General features: G+C 33.9%; 1 protein-coding gene across 3 annotated transcripts in view; it reads left to right on the top strand.

Annotated features, from left to right (window-relative positions):
• The window catches only part of SCAF11 (SR-related CTD associated factor 11), a 74,481-nt gene that overhangs the window by 18,963 nt on the left and 30,276 nt on the right, over positions 1–25,242 (top strand). For 2 of the 3 annotated variants that reach the window (XM_039243104.1, XM_039243105.1), the window contains exons 2-5: positions 2,618–2,671; positions 10,482–10,563; positions 13,399–13,556; positions 24,710–24,787. In XM_039243104.1, the coding sequence (XP_039099035.1) occupies positions 10,503–10,563; positions 13,399–13,556; positions 24,710–24,787 (297 nt within the window). In that variant the 5' untranslated portion in view covers positions 2,618–2,671; positions 10,482–10,502. Of the gene's footprint in view, positions 1–2,617; positions 2,672–10,481; positions 10,564–13,398; positions 13,557–20,523; positions 20,538–24,709; positions 24,788–25,242 lie in introns of those variants that run through there. The other variant, XM_039243107.1, reaches the window with a different exon arrangement.

Consider the following 25,242-nt stretch of genomic DNA (forward strand, 5'->3'; position numbering starts at 1 on the left):
CCCCGCATCAGGCTCAGTGCTGGCAGCTCAGAGCCTGGAGCCTCCTTCAGATTCTGGGTCTCCCTCTCTCTCTGACCCTCCCGCTCATGCTGTCTCTCTCTCTCTCTCATAAATAAATAAAACATTAAAAAAAAAAAAAAGAATTAGGTTACTGGTCACTGTAGAGCTTAGTATGAGGTGGCATGCCTCATATTAGTTGACTCTCTTGGTTCTCACATGATGTTGTAGACAATGCACAACAATTTCAGAGACATTCTGAAACATATCTTCACTTCCTAGATTGCTTTGTGAAGTTAATTTTGTTATAAGACTGGTTAAGTGTAGATGACTTCCTCTTTTTTATTTTGTTTACTTGCTAAGCAACAAGATATGAGATTATTTGTTCATCAGTGAACAGTGCTTGGAAAACAAGCTTTTTTCTGGATAGAGGCTCAGAATGAAGGAACTGAATATGAAAGATTCCTAGAAATTCCTGTTGTTGATCAGCTGCTGACAAGCAACTGAATCACTAATAATCTTCTCAAAAACTGAACCAGAAACTATTTCTAGGGACTGATGTGCAGTAGTAATTTAAAGCGGAGCACATGGCTTCTCTCTTTATGCTGTTGTATTAAAATATCACAAACTGGGTAGCTTATAAGCAATAGGAATTTATTTCTCATAGTTACGGTGGCAGGATGGTTGGGTATGGGACCCCTCTTCCATGTCACAGATTTATCCTTGTATCCTCACCTGGTAGTAGGGGCTTGGGATCTCTCTGTAGCCTCTTTTATAAGACCTTAATCCCATTCATGAGGGTTCTGCTTTTTATGACTTAAGCACTTTTGAAAGGCCCCAGTTACTAACACCATCACTTTTAGGAGTTAAGATTTCAATATTTGAATATGAGTATGAATTTTGGGGGATGCAGACATTCAGACCATAACAGCATGTGAATGAACCCACTAAAACTAAAATTGATTCAAAGTCTTGCATTTCCTATCCATTTCTTTTACTGTTGGTAGTTATAAAGTTTGGGTGAAATTGAAGCTATTGGTAGAAATGAAAATTTTGTTGCTGTTTTTGTAAATTTAAATATCATAATTTGGGGGCGCCTGGGTGGCTTAGTCGGTTAAGCGTCCGACTTTTGCTTAGGTCATGATCTCACGTTTCGTGGGTTCGAGCCCCGCGTCGGGCTCTGTGCTGACTGCCAGCTCAGAGCCTGGAGCCTGTTTCAGTCTGTGACTCCCTCTCTCGCTGACCCTCCCCTGCTCACGCTGTCTCTCTCTCTCTCCTAGAAATAAATAAAACATTAAAAAAAAATATATCATAATTTGTTCTTTATTGTACTTTCTGATCAAGAATAATTTTTACTGAAGAAATGTGATGTTGAAAAATACATACATAACTGTTGTGATCATGAAAAATTGGTGTGTTAAAGGAATGAACATTTTATTTATTAAAGGCCTATTATTTTTTTTAATTTATGGTGTTTAGTTAGATAATCAATATACTCAGATAATTGCATTGAAATGTATTATTTTATAAAATTTGAAGACAGAACAAAAATAATTCTCTCTGCCAGTATGTATGTCCTAACCATTAATCTGAAAAACTTTTTTGTTTTATAGGATAAGTCTTCACGGTATGGGGTCAGGCACAGTGGTGTCTTTTATGTTTGCCTGATGGTCATTTCCATGTAGGAAGTCCAATATAGCGAGAACATTAACTTACCTATCTGCTCTGATTTGCGTGTATCCTTTCTTTGCTCAAAGAAAAATTAAAATTCTTACTGTCATGTTAAAATTGGTAATTCCAGTTCTGAGTCCTTTAAGGATGGAAATGCTGCAGTAGTACAGAATGGTCAGGGGCTAGACAAATATATTTTTAAATCTTTTGGTCTCAGTTGGGAAGCCTTTTTTACAAATGCACATATGTTGCAAGGATTTGGTGTGAATTATATGCTCCTGTTACATCCATCTCGAGCTTACCCCAATTGCAGCACTTGTGGACTGCATCGTAATTGTTGGTTTCTGTTTTCGTCAGGTGTGTCAGTGCAGAAGACCTGATGGTACCTAGAAAATAGGAGCACTGACTAAATATTTATTGAATGAATAAACAAATGAAAGACAAGCTGTAGTAAAGTGGGGAGTGTGGTATAGGGCCTTTTTGAAAAAAAAGAGGGAAAAAGTGATTACTGGTTAAGTGTACTTAAGATCTGGAGTTCAGGAAGTAATTGAATTCTAGTAGTTGTTAAATTACTGTATCTTTTTCTAAATTGTCTTCTCAGGTGATATGACCAGTGCATTAGTTGGGGTAGATTTTTTCTAATTCTTCGTTACGTTGTTTTCAATTGCTTTTTTCCTAGATGCTGAAATGTGACTTTTTGTGCTTCTCTCACTAAGCAAAAATGTTTTTATTATTGTTTTCCTCCATTACCTGTTTGTATCCTCATATTTGAAGGCATAGGGTTAACTCTGTCATACATTCTAAATAAATTGTATTCACATTCAGGGACCTCTGGAATAAATTATTCTTTATATTTTCTTGTTCTCTTTTATTCTAAACCCAAGATTAATATGGGAGTAGCTGGGTGAAAGTGAAGTAAAAGGACTGATTTTCATAATTCCCTCTACAGAATCATTTGATGGAAAACTGATTATATAACCACTTGATCTGAAGAATCTTAAAGGTAAGAGGGCTTGTGAATATTTGTATACTTATTAAAAAAAACTTAAAATGACACTCTTAGGCACCACCTAAGAAATTGTGGTTGTAGCTTTACTTAACTATGACCTCTTTTTTGCTGGAGTTGCCATGCTAAAAGTATTTAGTAGTATTTTATCTCCTATAACTATATAAAATAGGAAATATGATACAAAAATCTTAGTATTATTTTTGGAGTCCTAGTCTTTCTTTGTCTTGCATCAACCTTTTTATTTCCAGATAAATAGGAATTTTGGTGAATACTATCAATGTAGAATAAAGAACATATTTATCCTTATATAAGGTCTATTTGAAAAGCTATTTGACACTTTAAATTTTGTGACTTTTTTTTTTTTTTTTTTTACAAATAGTTTATTGTCAAATTAGTTTCTACATAACACTCAGTGCTCATCCCCAAAGTGCCCTCCTTCATGCCCATTATTTTGTGACCTTTTTATGTGGAAACTAATTTGACAATAAACTATTTGTAAAAAAAAAAAAAAATTTTTTTGTGACCTTTTTACTCTGCACATTCTTTCTATATGTGGATATTTGAAATACAGAAGTTTTTTTTAATAATGAAAATCTGTTCTTAGAGTCATATAGGTTTACCAGTCTTATATTGTATGGTATACCTAAGATTTTTGGGGTAGGGTGTTGTTCCTGTTCATGTGTTTGTGCCTCTGCTAGTTGTTGAGTTCTTCTGTGCTAGTCTTGCTGCTAGGCACTTTAAAAGGATTAGTAATTATGTAATTTAGTCCTCATAATGACTGAAGTGGTTATTACTATTATCTCCATTTGATCGATGAGGAAACAGGCTCAAAGAGGTTAAGGTCTTCCAGCTAGGAAGTGGCAGACTAGTTGAAATTTGAACCTAGACAGTTTTTTTTTTTTTTTTTAAACCTATACTTGAAGGGCCATTCCTGTCTCTATACTGAACACTTCTGGTGTTAAAGCTCTGACAACAAACATGTTGGTTAGGGATATTTTAAACAAAAACATGTCAGAATAGCTTACTTGAAGCAAAGAAGTCTACTTACAAAGTCTAATAAAATTATACAGTAGAACTCAGGGAGAAAAACAAAACTTTGGGAACATTTTGTAAGGGATTTAAAAACCAACAGTGACAGAGCAGGGCTGAGTTGATTATGTTACAGAGAGACTGGAAAAGAAATAATTATTAAGCTGAAGGAGTTGATTGCCTTAACCCTACTCTGAAGTGAATTAGTTGGAGGCACTAGAGCAAATATCTGTGATAGTTTAAGCCAGATTGATAAAAATAGATAAATCAACAAAATCACATAGCCTTCAGAGGAGTTTTAAAAGGAACTCAAGGACAACATTGCAGAACCATTGACTCAGGTGTATAATAAGTAACTGTTGTGCCAGAGTACGGGTTGAATATAAATGTAGATAGATGCCTATGCTTAAGAAAGCTTGAAGAGCTCTCTGCAATGAGAGACTGAGCCACAAATGTAAACTTTTTATGGAAAGGGCCAAAACATCATTACCTTAGGCTTTGCAGAGTATATGGTTTCTGTTGTAGTTACTCATCTTTGCCATTGTAGATCAAAAGCAGCCATTTTTTTGACCACTGGCCTACAATAATGGACACTATCCCTTCCTAGACATCAATACAAAATAGCCTTCCTATGGTTTCTTCAGGTGAAAAATAACATTCTGAAAGGGAGGATCAAATTTTTTATGTAGATGATTGGGTGGCACTTAATGCCTTTATTTAAGACTGGAAATGGGATGGAAGATCCTGCATTTAATAGTAATGGTTCACATTTGAATGCTTATTACTGCTAGATAATGTCATAAGCACAAGTTGGCCTGACACCAGCACCCAAATCATTAATCACTGAAATATACTACTCAGAGTACCTTACTAAAGTCCCCTCTTTTTTAATTGATTTTTTTTGGACAGAGGATTGAATTTGGGGACTGGTTTATATTGGATAAAAGATTAGAAATAAAGTAGAAAGAAATAGAGTAAGGTTCTGGGAATCACTGGATTCTCTGAATACCTTAGCCATATGAATCAGTGTATTTAGCATTTTCATGAAGATATCCTTGGCATAAGTATACCCAGCACAGGGGAAGCTCTTACTTTTTCCCAAAATCCTTTTCATTCAGACCTGGCTCCCGTTTGTCTTATCTGTGCCCTTCTCTGGTAGAGTCTATAATAGCAGGATTGGGTTTGAAAGTGGGGTAGGAAATAGAGTTAAACTTTCTCATGACTTTTCATATGTCTTCTTTATTTGACCCAAAGGGTCTGATTGTACTTTTTTTTAATTAAACTTTTTTTAAATGTTTATTTTTGAGAGAAAGCATGAGTGGGGGAGGGGCAGAGAGAGAGGGAGACAGAATCTGAAGCAGGCTCCATGCTCTGAGCTCTCAGCACAGAGTCCAACGTGGGGCTTGAAGTCATGAACTCATGATCATGACCTGAGCCAAAGTTGGATACTTAACCAACTGAGCCACCCAGGTGCTCCTGATATCTGTATACTTTTGACAGAATCTTAGTAGACTAGATCAATTTAGTTATTACTTAGAAGTGTTATTTTGTATTTTTTTTTGGTCCTGTATTTGCCTTCGTCTTTCACTTCTGTCAATGGAAAGCAAAGAAATGGGCTATTGACATTTTTATTACCCTTCCCTGTTTTTTGTTCTTACTTGCAGTAATAAAAATGATAATAATAACGGCCAATTATTGCATGGCTGTGGAGCTGGGATTTGAATCTAGGTATCTTTAGATACCACGGACTTGCTTGAAGTACAGTAGGGAGGAAGAAAGGAGAGCAAGGTTTGAGGTGAATTGGAGAGGGAAGAAATTCTGTTTTGTAGTAGATGGAAGGAAACAGGTTTTGGAAGAGAAGAGGAGAAGAAGGGAAAATAAGAATTTTAAATGGAGCTAGCCAAAGCCAAAATGTTTGGTTTCCATTATGAGGAACCTCTGGTCCCTTCTCTGATTCCTTGAAACTTGAGGTGCTTCAGCAACTACTACAATAGAAAATACATTGTTAGCATCTCACCTGTAACTTGAAACCATTTTCTTTTATAGAGGATGGTAGTTATATCCTAGAGCTGTGCTATCCACAGTAGCCAGAAACCACATTGGATTACTTAAATTTAAATTAATTAGAACCTAAATAAAATGAAAAATTCAGTTCCTCTTTTAGCCTCATTTCAAGTGCTTGATTGAACAATTCCCTTTTGGGCAGTCCTGTTCTAGAGAACTGAACTCTCTTCTACGCTGCTGTTAACTTGAATGCACTGTAATGACTGGCCTGGGATTCTCGCTTCCATGTATTCCAGGGTTGGTGTGGGAGAATGAGTTTTGAGTTCCTGAAAACTGATTTCTGTCAGTGCTTTTTTTTTTTTTTTTTTTTAATTCCATGTCTAAAGGTTGATGGTTTTTATGATAAATAAATTTTTTAAATTAAGTCATTCTTCCCAAACTGCTTATGGACATATTTGGAATAGTATTTCTAATACATACAGAAGCAATGTATTATGAAATAAAAAGGGTAACCGGGAAGATATAATTAAGATCATTATGGTAGGGGGACACCTAGGTGGCTCCGTTGGGTGTCCTACTTTGACTCAGATCATTATCTCACAGCTCTCATAGGTTTGAGCCTTGCGTTGAGCTCTGCGTGACAGCTCAGAACCTGGAGCCTGCTTTGGAGTCTGTGTCTCCCTCTCTTTCTGCCCCTCCCCTGCTCACATCATGTCTCTTTCTCCTTAAAAAATAAACAAACAGTAAAAATTTTTTTGTTAAGATTATGTTACAGATAACAAACTTAAAAATACTTTAGCTTGGAAAGGTGGAACCTGGGAGAGACATTAAAGATTGAAATTTGTTAATTAAAGTCAGTGTAAAGTAAACAGAATTAACTTAAAGTCAAGAATGAAGAACCATTCTTTGAAATTTATTTGAGGTAAACCAAAATTAGAAGAAATTCGGTTTAATTTATAGATAATTAATTTACTGAACTTAGCTGAACTCATAAGTAGTCTAGGTAGACTATGACGTGATTAAGAGTCATAGGGGCGCCTGGGTGGCTTAGTCGGTTAAGCGTCCGACTTTCGCTTAGGTCATGATCTCACGGTTCGTGGGTTCGAGCTCCGTGTCGGGCTCTGTGCTGACTGCCAGCTCAGAGCCTGGAGCCTGTTTCAGTCTGTGACTCCCTCTCTCTCTGACCCTCCCCTGCTCACTCTGTCTCTCTCTCTCTCCTAGAAATAAAATAAAACATTAAAAAAAAATTTTTTTTTTCATTTTAAAATTTAAAAAAAAATAAAAAAAAAGTCATAAATATAGTTAATATCATGAAATAAAGTTATATATAACTTTTTGGGTAACCACAAGGAGGGATAGTCCTGTCCACCCATAGCTTATCTCTTAGGTTTTTTTTATTGACCACAGATTTTACTAGCTTAGGACCATGAGTCTATATTGTATTCCTATGCTCCCTTTACTGGAATTTTAAAGCAAAACATGTATTAAAAACCACGGATCCTTAGATTAAAACCTGGAAACTAGGCAGATAGAACAAATAAACATGAACAAGTTAAAAGTTTATAAGTTGTTGAATTAAAACTTGTGACTTTTATCTAGTAAAATTCTAAAACCTTATCATTTTGAATGAATATACTGGTAATGTGGCGTAATTATTTTAGTTATGGCAGTAGTTAATTCATGATATATTCAGGAAGCAGCACATTAACTTAAAAGAATTTGGAACACAGTTTTGTAAGCAGATTTCTGACGTGATGAAGGGCAGTCTGTAACTTGATTGAGTGATAAACTGTTGCTTATGTACTTCATTTCAATAGTTAGAGTACTTACTGTAAAATTTTAATTATAATTTATATATTAATATAAAAATAACAAGCTTAATATTTTTAAGGGAGGGAAGGTGAAAACAGCATAGAATAGACTATCCCATAGAACATAAATTATTTAGCTACATAAAGGAATGGTGTATTGCATCTTTTGAGAACTGCCTAGAACTTTAAAATATTGTTTTAATTTTCAAATTAACATTTTATCACATTTAATTAACTCTCAACTTAAATATTTTTTATTCTTAGATATTAAGGATCCCAGGGGAGATGGTATGGTATGAATTTCCCCAAATAAAGATTACACTCAATTATAGATCATACCAGGAATACAGTATGCCTCTAAAATCAGTTAAGTTGGGATGTTGTTTAGAGCAGTGTTTCTTAGGCTTTAACATAGATATGAATCATGTACAAATCTTGATAAAACGCAGATTCTTATTCACTAGGTCTGGAGTGGTGCCTGAGGTATCCTGCATTTGTAACATGTTGTCAAGTGATACTGATGGTGTCCTTCTGAATGAATATCAAGTAGAGTAACCTATGACTATCTGAATATTTTTAAAGTAATCTGTCAGTTTCACTGTTGTGGTTGCTCAGGTCAGAATACTTTAGAATTATTCTGTACTCCTACTCTGTAACACATAGATCATATTCAGTCTGCCTAAAATCCTGATGGCTGTAATTTGAAAATAGCTGGAATTTGATCACTTTTCATCACCATTGCTACTATTTTGGTATAGGCCACTGTCTTCTCCCTCCCAAGATGACTAGTCTCCTTGCTTTTTCCTTGGCCACCACCGCTACTTAAAACCTGCTACTGGCCTATATCACTCAAGAGAAGAAGCCAGTGTGTTTCCCTTAGCCTTCCTTTAAGGCATTGCATGAACTTAATACCTCTATGTCCTCATCTGCTGCTTTCCTCCTCTTTCATTATATTCTGACTACACTTGCCTGTTTTTCCTTGAACATATCAGACTTGCTCCCCATCTTGCCTTTAGACTTTCATATTTGCTGTTCTTTTCTGCCTAGAATGCAGCTCCTCTAGGTATTCACATAATTTTCTCTCTTCTTTCAGATTGCCAGTTAAAATGCCACTTTATCAGAAAGGTTTTCCCTAAATACTTTGTATGAAATAACAGTTTCTCTTCTTTTTCACTTATTAACCACACTAATTGTATGCTTATTATTTTATTTTTCTCAACACCTCAACATACTAGATATTTTAGTTTATTGTTTCTCTCCTACTTGAATGTAAAGGCAGAAATTTCTGTTTTGTTCAGTGCTATACTTAGAGCACTGCCTAGTAGTATACCTATGGCATTCAGTAAATCTTTGAAGTAAAACAAAACAAAACAAAACCCACAAGGAAGTCTTTGGACGTCTACTTGATTAACTTCATTGATTCTGTCTCCCTTCAGGATAGCCCATTCCATTTGAAGGTAACTGTGGACCTTTGCCTTAAGCCCTCTGTTCTTCCAGGCTAAACATTCTACTACTTTACATTTTATGTATGATACAGTCTCCAAGGCTGTCATCTGAAGTTTAGTCCTCTTTCCTGGACATTCATCATTTTGTTGTTTCTAAAAAACAGCGTCAGAATTAAAACAAATGTTGCAAATGTAGGCTGAGGGGAAGTTTTCTCTTGTTTTTGACTTTCTGCTTTTGTTAAGGCAGACTGTTATTAAATTAACTTTTTAAAGTAATTCTAATCCTTACTGATTTTTGCTTTTTTAAAATTTACTATAATCTGTAAATCATTCTTCTGTGTTCTTATCTTCTGCTTTATAGTTGGTTTTTGAACCAACGTATGGGTCTTTGCATTTCTCCTCATTTAACCTAAAACAGAATTTTCCTGGGCAATACGTACATAATACAAAAATTACTTTATGTAAATATGGGAGAATCATAACTGGTGAGATTGGGAATTTCTTGTGCCTAGATATTGTGAAATGTATTTGAACAGCTTATTGTAATCATGTGTCTTACATTAATTCAAAAAATTCTGAATTGACTTAAAAAAATAATTTTTACCTCCTAAACTTGTTTCTTTTGACTAACAAATTGATTTCCCACGTTTCTCATTTTGCCTCATAATCACCATTTTCTTAGTCCTCCAGGTCAGCAAAATCTTTGACTTCTTCCCTGTATTTATTTAGTCACCATATCTCAGAAATTCTTCAGTTTGCTAATTCTTTGCTTTTCTATTCACTTCACAGCCAATTACTCTAGCTGTGCAAATCTCCCTGGTTCTAATCTCTCCCTGCTCTAATCCATTTCTGTGCTTTCCTGGCAGATCATTCTTTTAAAATATTCATTTACATCACTTTCATCATGTTCAGAGGAATATATAAGATTGGATCTAAACTTTTCAATCATTGGAGATCATCTGTAATCTGTCTCTATTTGATTTACGTTGCCCTGCTTACTTATTGCTTTACTTACCTATTACTGTAGTCTTTCAGATGAACTTGGCATATATTGCTCCTTAGTACACACACACACAGTTTCTCTCTCATACCTTTACATACTTACCTTTTTTGCTTTTGTCAGATTGGCATAGTTAAATGCTATTTTATTCCTTTATACTGTGTTGTATCTTAAATGCGTTAAGCTCCAAACACAAATAACCTATTACCTTCAATGAAAACTCCAGTTCAAATTGATCTCTTTTCCCTAAACTCCAATTATATTTATGCCTATACCACAAAATTTATCATTTAGTCTTTGTTGCTTAATACTTGTATAAGGTTTTTACTTTCAGTAAGATTGTGCTTGAAGGCAAAGAATATAAAAGAGTTACTGTATTATCCATAAAATTTACTGCCTTGGCTTGTACTGTCTTTTATGTGTAATTTCTTACAGTTCTGGGTTTTTGTTTCTGTTTTTCATTGATATTGGGAGAAGGCAAAAATAAAAATTCTGTATTTTAATCCATCCTATAGGAAACCCTTTTTCAAGGAGAAATGAAGAAGAAAACTATATATACCCTAAATGTGGGAGATCAGGAGTATGAAGACATGGAAGGTAACCTTTTATTTTTATAAAGCTTGTGTGTGGGAAAGCAAAACTTAATATTTTAAACTGTTCATTTGTATGCATTTCACAGTATACAAGGAGTTTTTTGTTTTCACTTATTTTTATTATTCTTAAATTCTGAAATCATCTTCCTAAATAAAAAGTGCACACATTTTTACCCCCTCTTCCTATGTCTTATTTGTGATTGATCAAGGTTTTAGGTTTGTTTAAGCTCTTTCTTTTTTTATTTCATACTGGTTTACAATATACTTTTTTTGGTCTTTGTTGTTGAAATCTTTTTTGATTTTTAAAATAGCATTAATCTTTTCTTCTGCTTCTATAATTAATATTTTAATATTCACTCTTAACAGTAAAAGAATCTTAGAACACTTTAACTCTGACCTTCCTACGCTTGATTTATAGGTTATAGTCATCCACTATTGATTTTTTTCAAGCATCACAAATTAGTTGATATTTTAATATAGATAGTATTTAGGGAGATTTCTTCTCCATGTCTTTTTTTCTTCCTGAAAAATACTTTAAGTTCCTTTAGTGAAAGTCTGTTGGTGGTAAACTTCTAACTTTCTGTATTTATTTTATCTTCTTCAAAACTGTTCAAAGATAGATATGTAATTCTGGATTGATATGTTTCGTTTAGCACTTTGAAGATATTATTTAACCATTTTCTATTCTTTCTTGCTGTCAAGAAGTCTCTTTTCAGGCAGACATCTTCTCCTCTGCTGTCCTGTCTGCTGCTCCCTTGGGGTGTATTCAGTAAACTTCTGTCTCCTTTGTTCTGACTCAGCTGAATCCTTTCACTGCCTTTGCTACTGGCTTCTACCCAGTCACTGCCCCAAATTTGGGGGCCCCCCATCTGATTGGACAGACACCCTGTTTAGATACCACAGGAACCCTAAAGACATGATGAAAGTAGCTCGCAGCACACAATTCCTGTCAAAGCTGGCTAGATCCTGTATTTCCCTATAAAACCCCCAGCCCCTTCCTCAGGCCAGGGTTGAAGGTTTTTTGAAGTCTTAGACTGCTGCGGCCTCCTTTGCCTAGCAAAAGAATAAACTATCTTCCGTCTTTATAAAAAAAGAAAAGAAAAAAGAAATCTCTTTTCAGACTAATTGTCAATCCCTTATAGATGACCTTTTCCCTCATTTTGCTTTTTATTTTTTTTAAGCTTATTTATTTTGAGACTGAGCACGCTTATGTGCCCAGGGGAGGGGCAAGAAAGCTGGAGAGAATCCCAAGCAGGCCCACCTGGGGCTCAGTCTCAGGAACTGTGAGATTATGACCTGAGCTAAAATCAAGAGTTGGATGCTAAATGGACTGAGCCACCCATGGACCCTGCATTTTGCTCCTAGATCTTGCTTTATCTTTAATGTTGTGCATTTGCTACATTTTATCTGGCATGGATTATTTTTATTTCTCTTGGCTAGCCTACATGCCTATATGTCCTCTCTCTGTTGAATCTTTTTTGTTTGCTTTCTCATTTCTCAGCCATTACTCCTTTAACTATGGCATATTCTTTATTGTCTTCTGGGCTTCAATTAGTGTGTTAGGTTTTGTTCTGACTTCATTTCACACTCTCCTTTCTCCTTTTATGTCTCTTTTCTCAGGTTTCTCTTCCAGTTCACAAATATTCTTTCCTTTTGGGTCTAACATGGTGTTTAATTATTCTGTGTGGTATTTGAAAATTCTGATATTTGAAGCCAGTGGGTATCTAAGTGAATTTATAGTTAATGAGTATAATATATAAAATATAAATATAAAAAATAAATCTAAGTAAATTCTTGTTTCTGCTGATTCTTATTCAAGGCACTTTATTTTGTTAGATTTGGTATTGTTTGATTATGAACTCACATTTGATAAATTTAGTCTGTAGAATTCTGAGAGCTTAATAAGGAATGTTTTTCTTCAGAGGATTTGTATTTGCTTTTCCTTGAAATCCATGCTTTACTTTAGTCACATTGGGGGTCTTAACATTAAAGTCTTTTAGGATCAGTTCCCCTACCTGGGTTGGTTATAAGGGTTAGTCTCTAAATGTGAACACTAATATGGACAATTGCTTCCAGGATAACCCCCATTCTTCCATTTGCTTTGTGTATATTTGCATTTCAGCTGACCATTTCTTTATTTTTGTTTCATTTTATGTTGAATCTTGGGAGTTTCCTTTAATTACTTGTAAGACAAAATGCATACTCTTGTACGTTGGTTAAATTGCTGGTGGGCATTTAGATTACTACAAACCATAAGGGATATAATTTGACAGTATCTGTTCAAATTACAAATGTACATACACGTTGATCTAGCAATTTCTTTTTTAGGAATTTATCCTATAGATGTGCTGTTAAAAATGTGAAATGACAGTTTTTCATTGCAGCATTGTTTGTAATAGCCAAAGGTGGAAAACAAAGAGAATGTCTATCGGTAGGTTAAAACAAAAAAAATGCAGACTAATGTGTATAGTGGGCTAGTGTTTGTATGAAGAAGGAGCTTTAAAAGGTATGTCTTAAGAGTTTCTTGTCTATGGATTAAAAAAAAAGTCTTTGGAAGAACTTATAGTTGTTACTCGTTGCATTTGTGTGGATGGATGGAGGTAGATTTGAATGGGAGATTGGTCACTGTAACGTTTTTTTACTTTAAAAGTCTTGAACCATGTTACCATTACTTATTTTAAAATTTATAAAGAATTCTTTTTCCTCCTCCACTAAACAGCATAGATAAATGTTGGAGGTAATTATGCTTAGGGTGTATGTTTATTTCTCTTAACTACCACAAACATCTGTTATTTGGTCTGGAGAACTTAAAAGCATATGTGGCTGCTTTACTTTATAGGTGAAGAAAACAAAGATAATACTGCTACCACTGGTCTGTTGTACAGTGCAGCTGACAGATGTCCTATATGTCTTAATTGCCTGTTAGAGAAAGAAGTTGGTTTTCCAGAAAGCTGTAATCATGTCTTTTGCATGACCTGTATTCTTAAATGGGCAGAGGTGAGTATGGCAATAAATTAAATATTACTGTATTTTAGTTCCCTAAGATGGTATCATTCCACCTAGTCTAAAGAGTTGGTAATGCCTTTTATAAATTATTTCACAGTAACGTATTTTCCCCTTACTATGGACAGATTTTCCTGTATTATTCAAATTGTTAGTATATTTTCTTCTAGTTTTTTTAACATGTATTTTTTGTTCTTTATAATTAAATTTAGGTGCATATCTTTAAAATAATCTTACGAGAACAACATTAAAGTTTTTTTTTGTAGAAATGCAGTAATTCTTTGTTGTACTTGACCCTCTTGGCATAATATCTGCTTATTACTAATACTACCTTCTATCTGTTTTATGTTTTTCAGAGAATTTTAATTAATTAATTAATAACAAATATGTATTATGTATTTAATAATTATTAATGTAATTAATTTTATTTAATTTAGTTAGAGAGCGAGAAAGAGAATCCCAAGCAGGCTCTGTGCTATTAGTGCAGAGCCTGCTGCAGGTCTTGAACTCATGAATTGTGAGATCATTACCTGAGCCGAAACCAAGAGTTGGATGCTTAACTGAATAAGTCATGCAGGCACCCCTTTCAGAGAATTTTTAAATAGATTATTTGATTTCTTCTTTTGTCAGCTTTGTGGGATAAGAGCAGATGTAGTAGTGTCCTTCGTTTTTATGGATGAGGAACTTGATTTTGTATTCTAGAGCAAGACCAAGATTTCATTGCTTAAAGAGGCAGAGGTGAATTTAGAACTGCATTTTCTCATCCCGTTTTTAATATATTGTGAACTAATTTCAGAGTCTGAATTAGAGCTATTACTGAGATTTTTCATAGATATATAGTAAGTGATTAAGAAACAATACATTTTGGTCTTATAATGTGTTACAGTTCAGGCCAAGTAGATCATAGTACTGGTACCTTGAATATGCGTTATAAACTCCATTGTTATGAATTGTGAAATAAAAATTTATTGTCATAGGAATCATACTATATTTTTTGAGTTAGTAGTTTTTCAGTGTGTAAAAATCAGTAAAGGAGATAAATCTCAAAAATATTTTTAACAGCTACATTCAAATTGTTTGATGTCCTTATAAGAACATTGGAATTAATTGCTTATTAAATAGTTGGGGTTTTCAAAGTTCTGTGTTTTAATTACATTTTCATTAATAGTGTAGAAAGGAGAAGGTAACTATATACTGTCTCTGTGACCTAGTTCTGGAAGGAGGAAAAAAGATTTGTTATACGAGTTGAATTCATAGTAGTATACTTGGAAACAGTTCTAATTAGATTAAAGCCTAAACTGTTCTTGCCAAGAAGGGACTAAGGAGAGGTATGAATGTATTTTGGGAAAAATATATTGAGTTTAATTTAATTATTTAATATGTGTAAATCTCCATGTATTTGCAGGAGCATTGACTAATGAAATAGGAATGCATATTTTTCTGTCACCAAATTAAAGATTTAATGCACCTTGGTTTGGTTTGTGATTAAATATTTTAAAACTAGAGACTTTGCTTCCAGTAGAGAAGCAACATTATGAGATGAGTAGAAGGTTTTAATTCAGTGCTTTTATAAGATTGTATTTAATGATCACATAATTGTAAGGTTCAGCAGCATAGTCTGAGTATGTGCTTTTTCTCTTTGAAATTAGAATGTGTCATATAGACCTGATTTTCCATCTTCACACTCTACATGCATCTGTAACACAATCATACAGTTTATCATGGCCTACACTCCAGTTTTTTCTAGGGTCTATATCTAGAAGTGGAACTACTAATGGTTGTGGACTGTACATATATTCAACTCCACTAGACAGTCCTAAACTTAATTATGTTTTTAACTCTTTTGAATGTTTTTAAGTTGAAAATACTTGATAACATGTAGTGTTGCAGTCAGCACCTTTCTTGCATGTAATATTTTTTTTTGTGTTACTGCTTTGGATTTAAAAATTTTGCTAAAGCCAAATCACTTTTAATTAATTAATTAATAACATTTATTTATTTGTGAGAGATAGTGTGAGTGGAGGAGGCGCAGAGAGAGAGGGAGACACAGAATCCAAAGCAAGCTCCAGGCTCTGAGCTGTCAGCTCAGATTCCCACGCAGGGCTCAAACTCACAAACCCTGAGATCATGACCTGAGCCGAAACCAAGAATCAGATGCACTCAACTGACTGAGCCACCCAGGCACCCTGAAATTGCTTTTATTTTATTATTATTATTTTTAAATGTCTTATTTATTTCTAGGAGAGAGAGAGAGACAGCTTGAGCAGGGGAGGGTCAGAGAGAGAGTGAGTCACAGACTGAAACAGGCTCCAGGCTCTGAGCTGGCAGTCAGCACAGAGCCCGACGAGGGGCTCGAACCCAAAAACAGCGAGATCATGACCTAAGCGAAAGTAGGACGCTTAACCGACTAAGCCACCCAGGCGCCCCTGAAATTGCTTTTATTTTTAATGTATTTTTTTTGTTTATTATTTTGAGAGAAAGGGCACATGCATGATGGAGGGGGAGAGAGAGAGAGAGAGAGAGAGAGAGAGAGAGAATCCCAAGCAGGCTCCATGCTCAGCGTGTAGCCCAATGTGAGACTCAAAACCAGGACCTTGAGATCATGACCTCGGCTGAAATCAAGGGTTGGTCGCTAAACTGACGGAGCCACCCAGGTATCCTGAAGCCAAATTGCTTTTAGAAGAAAGTAGGGGGAGGAGCGCCTGGGTGGTTCAGTCAGTTAAGTGCATCTGACTCTTGGTTTTGGCTCAGGTCATGATCTCGTGGTTCCTGAGTTCAAGTCCTGAGTCAGGCTCTGTGTTGACAGTGAGGAGCCTGCTTAAATTCTCTCTCTGCCCCTCCCCTGCTCATGTGCTCTCTTTCTCAAAATAAATAAACTTAAAAAAAAAAAAGTAGGGGGAGGCGGGGTAGTTGTGGTATTGTTTAGACAAAAATGATTTACCTTGTAAGTAGAAAATAACCAGAGAATATTCTGAATATTTCGTTGTCCCTAATTGGGATAGCAGCAATCATTAAATTGAGCAGTAACAAGAGCACAATCCAGTAAATTGTTCATTATACATAATCATAATTGAATATTGGTTAATAAAATCACTTAGGCTTTGAGTTAAGTTTTCTGTTTGAATCTTTTACTGGTATGATAAAAATTGTATGTGTTGTGAAGTATATATGTGCTTTGACAAATAGAATCAGATTTCAGATTCACTGTTTTTTGTTTTTTTTTTCATGGCCATCATTTGTTAAGCTCTCTCCTCTCATTTTCCTTAGCTGCCTTCTGGTTTTTAAAGAGCTGCATGCAGCTTACTTGGACTTCATGATTAGGATATGTGTATTTGTGTTCAGATTCTGCTAACCAGCCAGGCCCTATACAAAGGCTTTTAAAAATACTCTTTCATTTAAATTACCATGTCAGTGTTTATTTGATATTCAAGGCAAGGATTCTGAACTCTAATTTGCTACTAAATACTTCAAGGGATACCCGGAAATTAAAATAATTTGAAAAAATTGATCCATTACTTAAAATTTTACCAATGTTCCCTTTTAGTAGAAAGGTAGAAATCAAAGTGAGTTTTATAGTAGTTAGAAATCTACATAATAAAACGGTACAAAATGTGTTGAGAATCACTTCCTAGCTTATGTGTCTTTTAGAAATTCAGCTGAGCTAGCTATTTGTACTCCAGGTTCATTGAAATATGATTTAGACTAGATATCAAGAACCAAAAAGAGGACTCATTTTTTACTTTCACCTAAATATTTTAAGCATTGAAGAAATTTGCCTCTGTAATAAACAAGTAAACTTAAGGTAGTGTAGTGTATTTATTTCAGACACCCACCTGAAATTTTTCATGCTCCCAAAATACCTATATCCAAAGTCAGATATAGCTTTAATGTTTTCAAGCTCTAAAATTTTGGCTCTGTGGTTATTTAAAACAAAAGCCATGTAAGGACTTTAAAAGTGATCAAGTAACTGAGTTCAGTTTGTAGGTATTTTATGTAGTTCACCTTACTCAGGGCAGAAAGATTAAGGATAATGGAACCTGTGGTGGCTTTCATGGCCCATAACCTAATTTCCTGCCCTTGGGGACACTAGAACAAGTTGAAATTAGGCATGCCCACTATGACTATGTTTATGACTGTGTTTAATTTCAAGGAACTCTTACATGGTAGGCCTGTTGGTTTGTAAAATAATAATAATGATGATGTGGAAATAGAATACTGAACTAAACAGTAATTGACACTTGAGAAAAGTTGAAATTTTTGTTAAAGCATTAATATTAGACCTGAGAATATGAAATTAAACAAAGAAGACCTTTGAAGTGATAAAATATGTATAGAGCAATACACTAAAATTAACCAGCCACTCAAAAAGTTATTTTGTCTAAATAATCTACCTATATTTTACCTATATTACTTCTATATTTTTTTAAATTTTTTAAAATGTTTGTTTATTTTTGATAGAACACCAGGGTGGGAGGAGGAGAGAGAGAGAGATGGAGACACAGAATCCAGAGCAGGCTCCAGGCTCTGAGCTGTCAGTACAGAGTCCGACGCAGGTCTTGAACCCACAGACCGTGAGATCATGACCTGAGCTGAAGTCGGTCACCCAACCGACTGAACCACTCAGGCGCCCCAATACTTATATATATTTTACCTGTATTATAGCAATACAGTCTAACCATATTGACAGTTTTTACTTTGTGCATAGTTTAACCTTGATCCTCTGAGTTTGCACACTTTATTTATTTATTTATAAAAATTTTTAAATATTTTATTTCTGAGAGAGAGACAGCATAGCAGGGGAGGGTCAGAGAGAGAGGGAGACACAGAATCTGAAACAGGCTCTAGGCTCTGAGCTGGCTGTCCGCACATGGCCTGATGTGGGGCTCGAACACATGAACCGTGAGATCATGACCTGAGCTGAAGTTCGACGCTTAACCGACTGAGCCACCCAGGCACCCTGAGCTTGCATATTTTAAAGTAGATAATTAGAAAGGTAAAGGCTAGAGAAGAAGCCTGACATACAGCTGTTGTAGTGACAGCTGATCATAATTGTGATTCCCTACAGATAGTAAGATACCTCTTCCACACACACTGGTAGAAAAATAGGATTTATTGTTTGGCAGATTGTCAAGAAGTTAAAATTTTGGCCCTAAAAAAGTTTAAGGCTTTGGAAGTATTTCATGTTTGAAGTATTTAAATTATTATTATCCTGTTTAAAGGGACATACAATATATGTAATTAGGAGGTTCTGATACCCACTGGGGTTTTTTACTGTAAAGTAATATAAAATATTTCCCTTATCTTTTATATAATTTTGTAATGTGACTAACTTGCCTGCTATAAGCAAATTATCCTTGTTCAACTTATTTATCTCAGTCCTCCATTTCACATCAAATGCTGACAGAAAATAAGGTTAATGAAATCAAAATTGGACAGCTGGTAAAGGTATGTTTTTTCGTGAGACTAGAAATGAAGAGAGTCTTACTGTGATGAGTACAGTTCTTGAAGAAGTCAGACGACAGTGTTCAGTGCAGACAGGTGAGGAATATATTTTTGAATTAATAATACATACCAAAAAATCAGAATATGAACAATTAGTTGACTTATGTCCTGACTACTGATGTATTTTATATACAGATGTTCTTTTATGCAGTGAGGAGAAATTTACTCATTGTGGTGATTAGAATACTTTTAAATAAAACAATCAGCAAAGCTTTGTCTGGATCTCTTCAGTTTCTCCTAGAATTTTAATTTTTCTTTATTCCTAAACCTCTTATGCAGTTCTCTGTGAACAACAATTTAAGCATCTGTAGAGGAATACTATTAGTCTTTATCTTTAAAATTTGTAAAGCATTGTCAAATACATTATTTCATTGTTATTACAACCTGTGCAATAGGTGATTCAGGACTGTCTATCTTCATACTTAAAGTGGATAAGAGAGGTTGGTAGTTCTGAATCCTCCAGAACTTGAATTTGTGACTAAAATTATTCCAAATCACCTCTGGTTTTATCTTGTGGATTAATTCTTTGGTAAAAACCTTTGGTAGAGCAAAAAATATTTTACGTTGTGAGCACTCATTATCTGAAGTGAACACTCATTATCTAAAGCATAAATGTAATACATTTTCATTTAATACTATTTTTACCAGTTGTGTAAATTAATACGTATTTTTATATAGTCTAGTTTCAAATGTCAGAATTTTAAAATGATTTATACAGGTAGTTTATGGAGTTTTCTGTTTTTATTTTTCTAGAAAAAGAAAGTATTAACTATTACATGTAAAAGGAAATTAGAATTAAAAGTAATTCTTACCCAACTGTTGTATCTTTAAGAACGTGAAGGGGTTCCCTTTGAGTAGTTAGATAAAATGCTTACTTGGTGTTAGTTTTATTACTGACTGTCATTTGTCCTTTAGGAATACATTCCTGAGAGTTGTTAAAAATAACCACAGTTTCACTAATTATGTATTGACAAGGAATGTATTGAAAGAAGTGGTTAAGTGTGATAGGGAACATGTAGTCTGACTACAGGTGAGCACATTCTTTTGAGGTCCAGGCTAGGTATCTTGGCACCATCAACAAGAAAAATACGTTCTTAGAGATTTAAAATAAGCCTCTAATGTTACGCATTCCTAAATCATCTTTGTTTGCTTTTGAACTGTAGTTTTATATAACGTGCTCTGTTTGTTAGAAGGAAAGATAGATTTTTTAGAGATTCCCATGAACAGACAAACCTACTTATAAGCATAGGTACTGAGATTTAGTCTTTAAGCACTTATCTTTAACACTTGCTTCTCTCTCTCTAGGAGGGGCTATCTGTAGGCAGCCTTTGTGATTGAGGATAGAGCAGCAACAGGAAGCAAGAAATATTAGAAATCAAGAATCCTGAATTCCAAATAAGGAAGGTTTCCTGTTCTTACATTTAAATATGGGTTTGTCTGAGCTGGGAATTTACAACGCTTCAGAATACTAGGGTATGTTTTACTGAACTCATTAGGAAGATTTTTTTTTCCTATCAAAATTGCCTCCTTAACTAATATAACCTTAGCACAGAGCACTCACAGTAAAATGTATGCTGTTTTTTAATACATATTACGTTGTAAAGCAGTGATCAAATTCTATTAATTTTATACCTGTATCACAAAATTGGATGGTGATATTGAATTACTTTGATTATGAAACTAAATTACTTACAAATTATTGAAATGAGAGTCATATTGGTTTAAATAGGTGATTAATTGAAGACTATTTTTGTTGCATATAAGGAATCAAAATGGTGAACAACCCACAGAGTATTTAATTTGGTTGTATATAAGGAAAATAATTTGGGATAATTTTCTTCAAAATGAAAATCACATTTTTAAGCACAATTAAGTATATTGAACATTTTCTACTTTAGTTTTAAGTGTGTATTTTTATAACCATACAACCTAAAAACAAAATTAGTTATGTTAGTAACAAACTATGAAAACTAAGAGTAAGTAAAATATGTGGCATTTTCTGAACGGACATCTGTTGGATATAAGGATGAAATACCCTTGGGAATGCCTTAAAAGTAGAACAATACAAACCATTTTCAAAAACCTGTTTGTAAAACTTATAGTAAAGGTATTTGATCATCATGCTATGTGTAATTTTATGCATTAATACCTGATAATGATGATGTCTTTGAACTTTGTCCTGTGTTAAGGTAGACTTCTACTTTTTTTATAGTATACATTAACAAAAAAATTAAAGATCCACTTAATTTTTAAAAATCTGTTTTGACTTCTTTTTTATTCTTCTTTAGTCTTAATTTATTGAAGTATGCAGTGAAGACTTAACTGAGGATAACTGAATTTCTTTTCTGTTTCCCCTCTGAAGTGTTTGGTTAAAACGCTTCTAAGGTCAGAAATGTATACCATCATTTCTCAATAGCCATAGCAAAGGTATTTTGTCTACTGTAGGTAGCTTCTTTTCTGACCTGTGCTTTCCTTAACTGGGCAGGATAACTTGGTATTCAGCATTTTTTCGGATGGTTGATCCTTAGCCAAAGAAAACCTATTTACTTATTTTCTAGTAGCAACTAGATTTAGAAACTATAAGTGTATACAGATTGTGATAGTATCGGTGGTTTTCCAACTATTTTTTTTCTGTTTTCTTTCTTTTTGTAATAACGGTAGAACCCGTTCTTTCTTTAAATGAAACCTTAAACAGATCTGTGGCAGTTATGCTTAAGGAAAAAAGAACAAAAACAAAATCATACTCCGAACCCCATTATTTGAAACAGATCAAAATGGAATGGCTCAGGTTGAAACTATTAGTTTGAACACTAAAGGCAAGAGTGCCACTCAGCTGATGTCATCTGAAGAAATTTAATGAGGAAGAAAATAAGGTTATACAATTTCAGAGTTTTTGAAAGATTCAATGCATCTGATATAGAGTAAATTTCTTGAACACAGTGGCTTTCTTTAGATCTTAGTGTTACAAATTGAAATATAGTTAAGTGAAACATTTTAATTTCTATATATGTCATGAACTTTGCAAATTCCAACAGAAAATCATTAGGAACTCCTGTCTCTCACATGCATGTATATATCATATTGTAGGTTATCTTTTTTGTTAATAAATCAAGCTTTTTTTTGTTGTTGTGCAGTGAAGTTAGTTGATATTTAGAAGACTTTACACAGTGCTTAGTGTATGCCATACACTTAAAAGATTAATTCCATTAATTCCCTTAAGAATCTCAGAGATAAATTCTGTTATTCCCATTTTTCCAAATGGAGTAACCAAGACACACAGAGTCTGTGTAACTTGTTCAAGGTTACATCAGGGCAAGATTTGAAAGTAGAAGTAATCCGGAGCTTCTAAACATCTTTCTTAATAGTTTTTTTTTTTTTTTTTTAAACATGGAAGGAAGCAAATAAACATGAAGGAAGCATTATTTTATCTTCTTACGAATGTTTATCTAAATTTACCTTTGAAATAGAAATAAGTATAGTCTGAAACTTTAGTTATTTATAAGATGTCAAAGTTTTACTTTTAAATATTCTTTTGAATTATAAGTATATTAATACAACTTCTAGTTTAAGAAATTTCATAAACAACTAATGTAAACATTCACATTGTTGAGTTCTTTGTACTCAACAATTGCTATTTGCAGTTTTAAAAAGAGATGGACAGCTTTAAGTCACTACTTATTGCAGAGCTTCTTATGGTTGAGTTTTTTGTAGTGAAAGTAATGGCATTCTTATTCCATTGTACTTGGAACTAAGCTGAGCTGGCTTCTACCACTCTGAACTGATTTAATTTAGGAAGGTCACATTTCCTAATTTAGGTGTGGTAAAGCATTTTTTTAAGGCCTACTTAATAGGAAAAGAAAAATTACTTTTTAGCAGAGTAGTAAAGTAACTCAATTTATATTTTGGCTGCTCTCAAAATGATTCACAGGCTCTCAAAATGATTCATGGGCTTTATGAAAACGTATTCTACGATCAGAAGCCACATTTGTCTGATCTGTCTAAACTTGTATAAGCAGATCTTGATATCTTCCAAAGTCCAGAAAGTCAAAAATCACAACATTTTTCACTAGGGAATATAAGATAATTTATCAAAATTCTATTACTATCTTGTGGTCTTTTAAAGTGTTGCTAATTACATTGTTAAAGTCCTGTTTTACTTTTTTTTGGTATTTTCATATTGTAGAAAATCGTCCTTCCTGCCATAGTGGACAATATACTCCATTGTAAATTACTTAAATAGGGGCGCCTGGGTGGCTCAGTTGGTTAAGCATCCGACTTCGGCTCAGATCATGATCTCACGGGTCGTGGGTTCGAGCTCTGTGGCGGGCTCTGTGCTGACAGCTAGCTCAGAACCTGGAGCCTGCTTCACATTCTGTATCTCCCTCTCTCTCTCTGACCATCCCCTGCTCACGCGGTCTCTCTCTCTCAGAAATAAATAAAAATATTAAAAAATTTTTTTAATTACTTAAATTAGATTTTTTAAATATTTAAAGTAATCTTTACACCCAGTGTGGGGCTCGAACTTAGGAGCCTGAGATCAAGAGTCGCATGTTCTACTGACGGAGCCAGCCAGATGGCCCTTAAATTATTTAAATAATATAAACCTATTCCTATACATGTATTTAAATAGTATTAACAGAGAAACTCTTAATAGTTGATCACATTAATTTTGAAAGTACAGGAAAATAATATTTTTATCAAAATAAAGTTTATTTAGAATCATGGAGTGATCAGAAGACAATTTTCCTTCATCTATAAAGAATGCCTACATTTCTATTTGAAAAAGACTTGCAACCTAATAAAAAGGTTAGGCAGAAGGCATGAATAAACAATTTAAAGAAAAGGAACTTTGAAAAGCCCTTAAAAATATGAAAATATGTGCAGTCTTATGTAAAAGGAAATGTAAATTGAAACTGTTACAGCATATCATGCTATTAAGAATGGGGCCACTTATAGTAAGAATTTTTTTTTTTTTTAAATAAATTGTAGCTGCAACATGGGGCTTGTATATATACAATATATATAAACCAATTTAAGGTACATAATTAAGAGAAAAACAAAATTCAGCTTAGCTGTATATTAAAACAGTACACAGTATATATGTATATGCAGTGGATATCTCCTAAAGGATGTATAAGGAGTGACTTGCTGGTGCAACTGTCTATTCAAAATAATTGATTTGGAGGGAAAGTAAGTCATAGAATATTAAAATCTGTAAGGGACCTGCCCAAGGCATTCCTTCTACCGCTGACTTAGAATTGCCTGCCCAGTGCTTTCTTTAGATCACACAGCTGTTGATTTCAGTTTAGTTCTCCTTTCAATATGCCAAGAGTTCTCAACTGGGCAAGCAGGTCTTAATAGGTATGATCTTGATAACAGATTTTATCTCATTGATCATTGTATTGCACTTAGCCTAGGGTACAGTAGGAACTTGGTAAACATTTGAATGAATTGAACAAGTTTAAGGTATTTATTACTCTGTGACATGATACAAGTGGAAAGTATTTTATCTTTATCTTATAAAGAAGAAAAATTATTTTTCTATTTCCTTTTCTAGTGGAAAACTTACTATAAATGTGTTTCTTATAGTTTAATGTTGATCTAAGAAATGTTTATAAAGTTATAATTTGTTAATCATTTTTCAGATACTGGCTTCATGTCCTGTTGATAGAAAACCATTTCAAGCAGTGTTTAAATTGAGTGCATTGGAAGGTTGTATTAAGGTAAGGCTTATATTTTACTTTGTAAAATGAACTGTATAAACTTAATTGAGATGATTTTGCTTTAATAGATTTTCAGCTTGGGTATATTTATGAATTGTTCAACTTTAGTTTTAATATATGATTATTATTTATCTTCAGCATGTAAAGCCTAGACTTTGCAACAAGGATACAAAAATTCTGAACATTGTTTTTCTTTCCTTCCTAAAGAGGTCAAATCCATGATGGTCACCTTGTGATTTTCCACATCAGATGGTTTAAAAGAACTTTCACATTTAGTCTTAATTACAAGATATTTAAATTTTTAGAATGTTTTTACTATGAGGACTTTTGTATGTCAGAAACATTTACTGATTAATTGGATTGTGCTTTGAATGCATTTTTCCATAGAAAAGGGGATTGAAAGGGAATATTAGATTAAAAAACCAATGATACAAAAATTTAAATTCGAAATACCC

Source organism: Hyaena hyaena, unplaced genomic scaffold (genome assembly GCF_003009895.1).
Source record: "Hyaena hyaena isolate Hyena2069 unplaced genomic scaffold, ASM300989v1 scaffold_221, whole genome shotgun sequence".
Classification (NCBI taxonomy): Eukaryota; Metazoa; Chordata; class Mammalia; order Carnivora; family Hyaenidae; genus Hyaena; species Hyaena hyaena.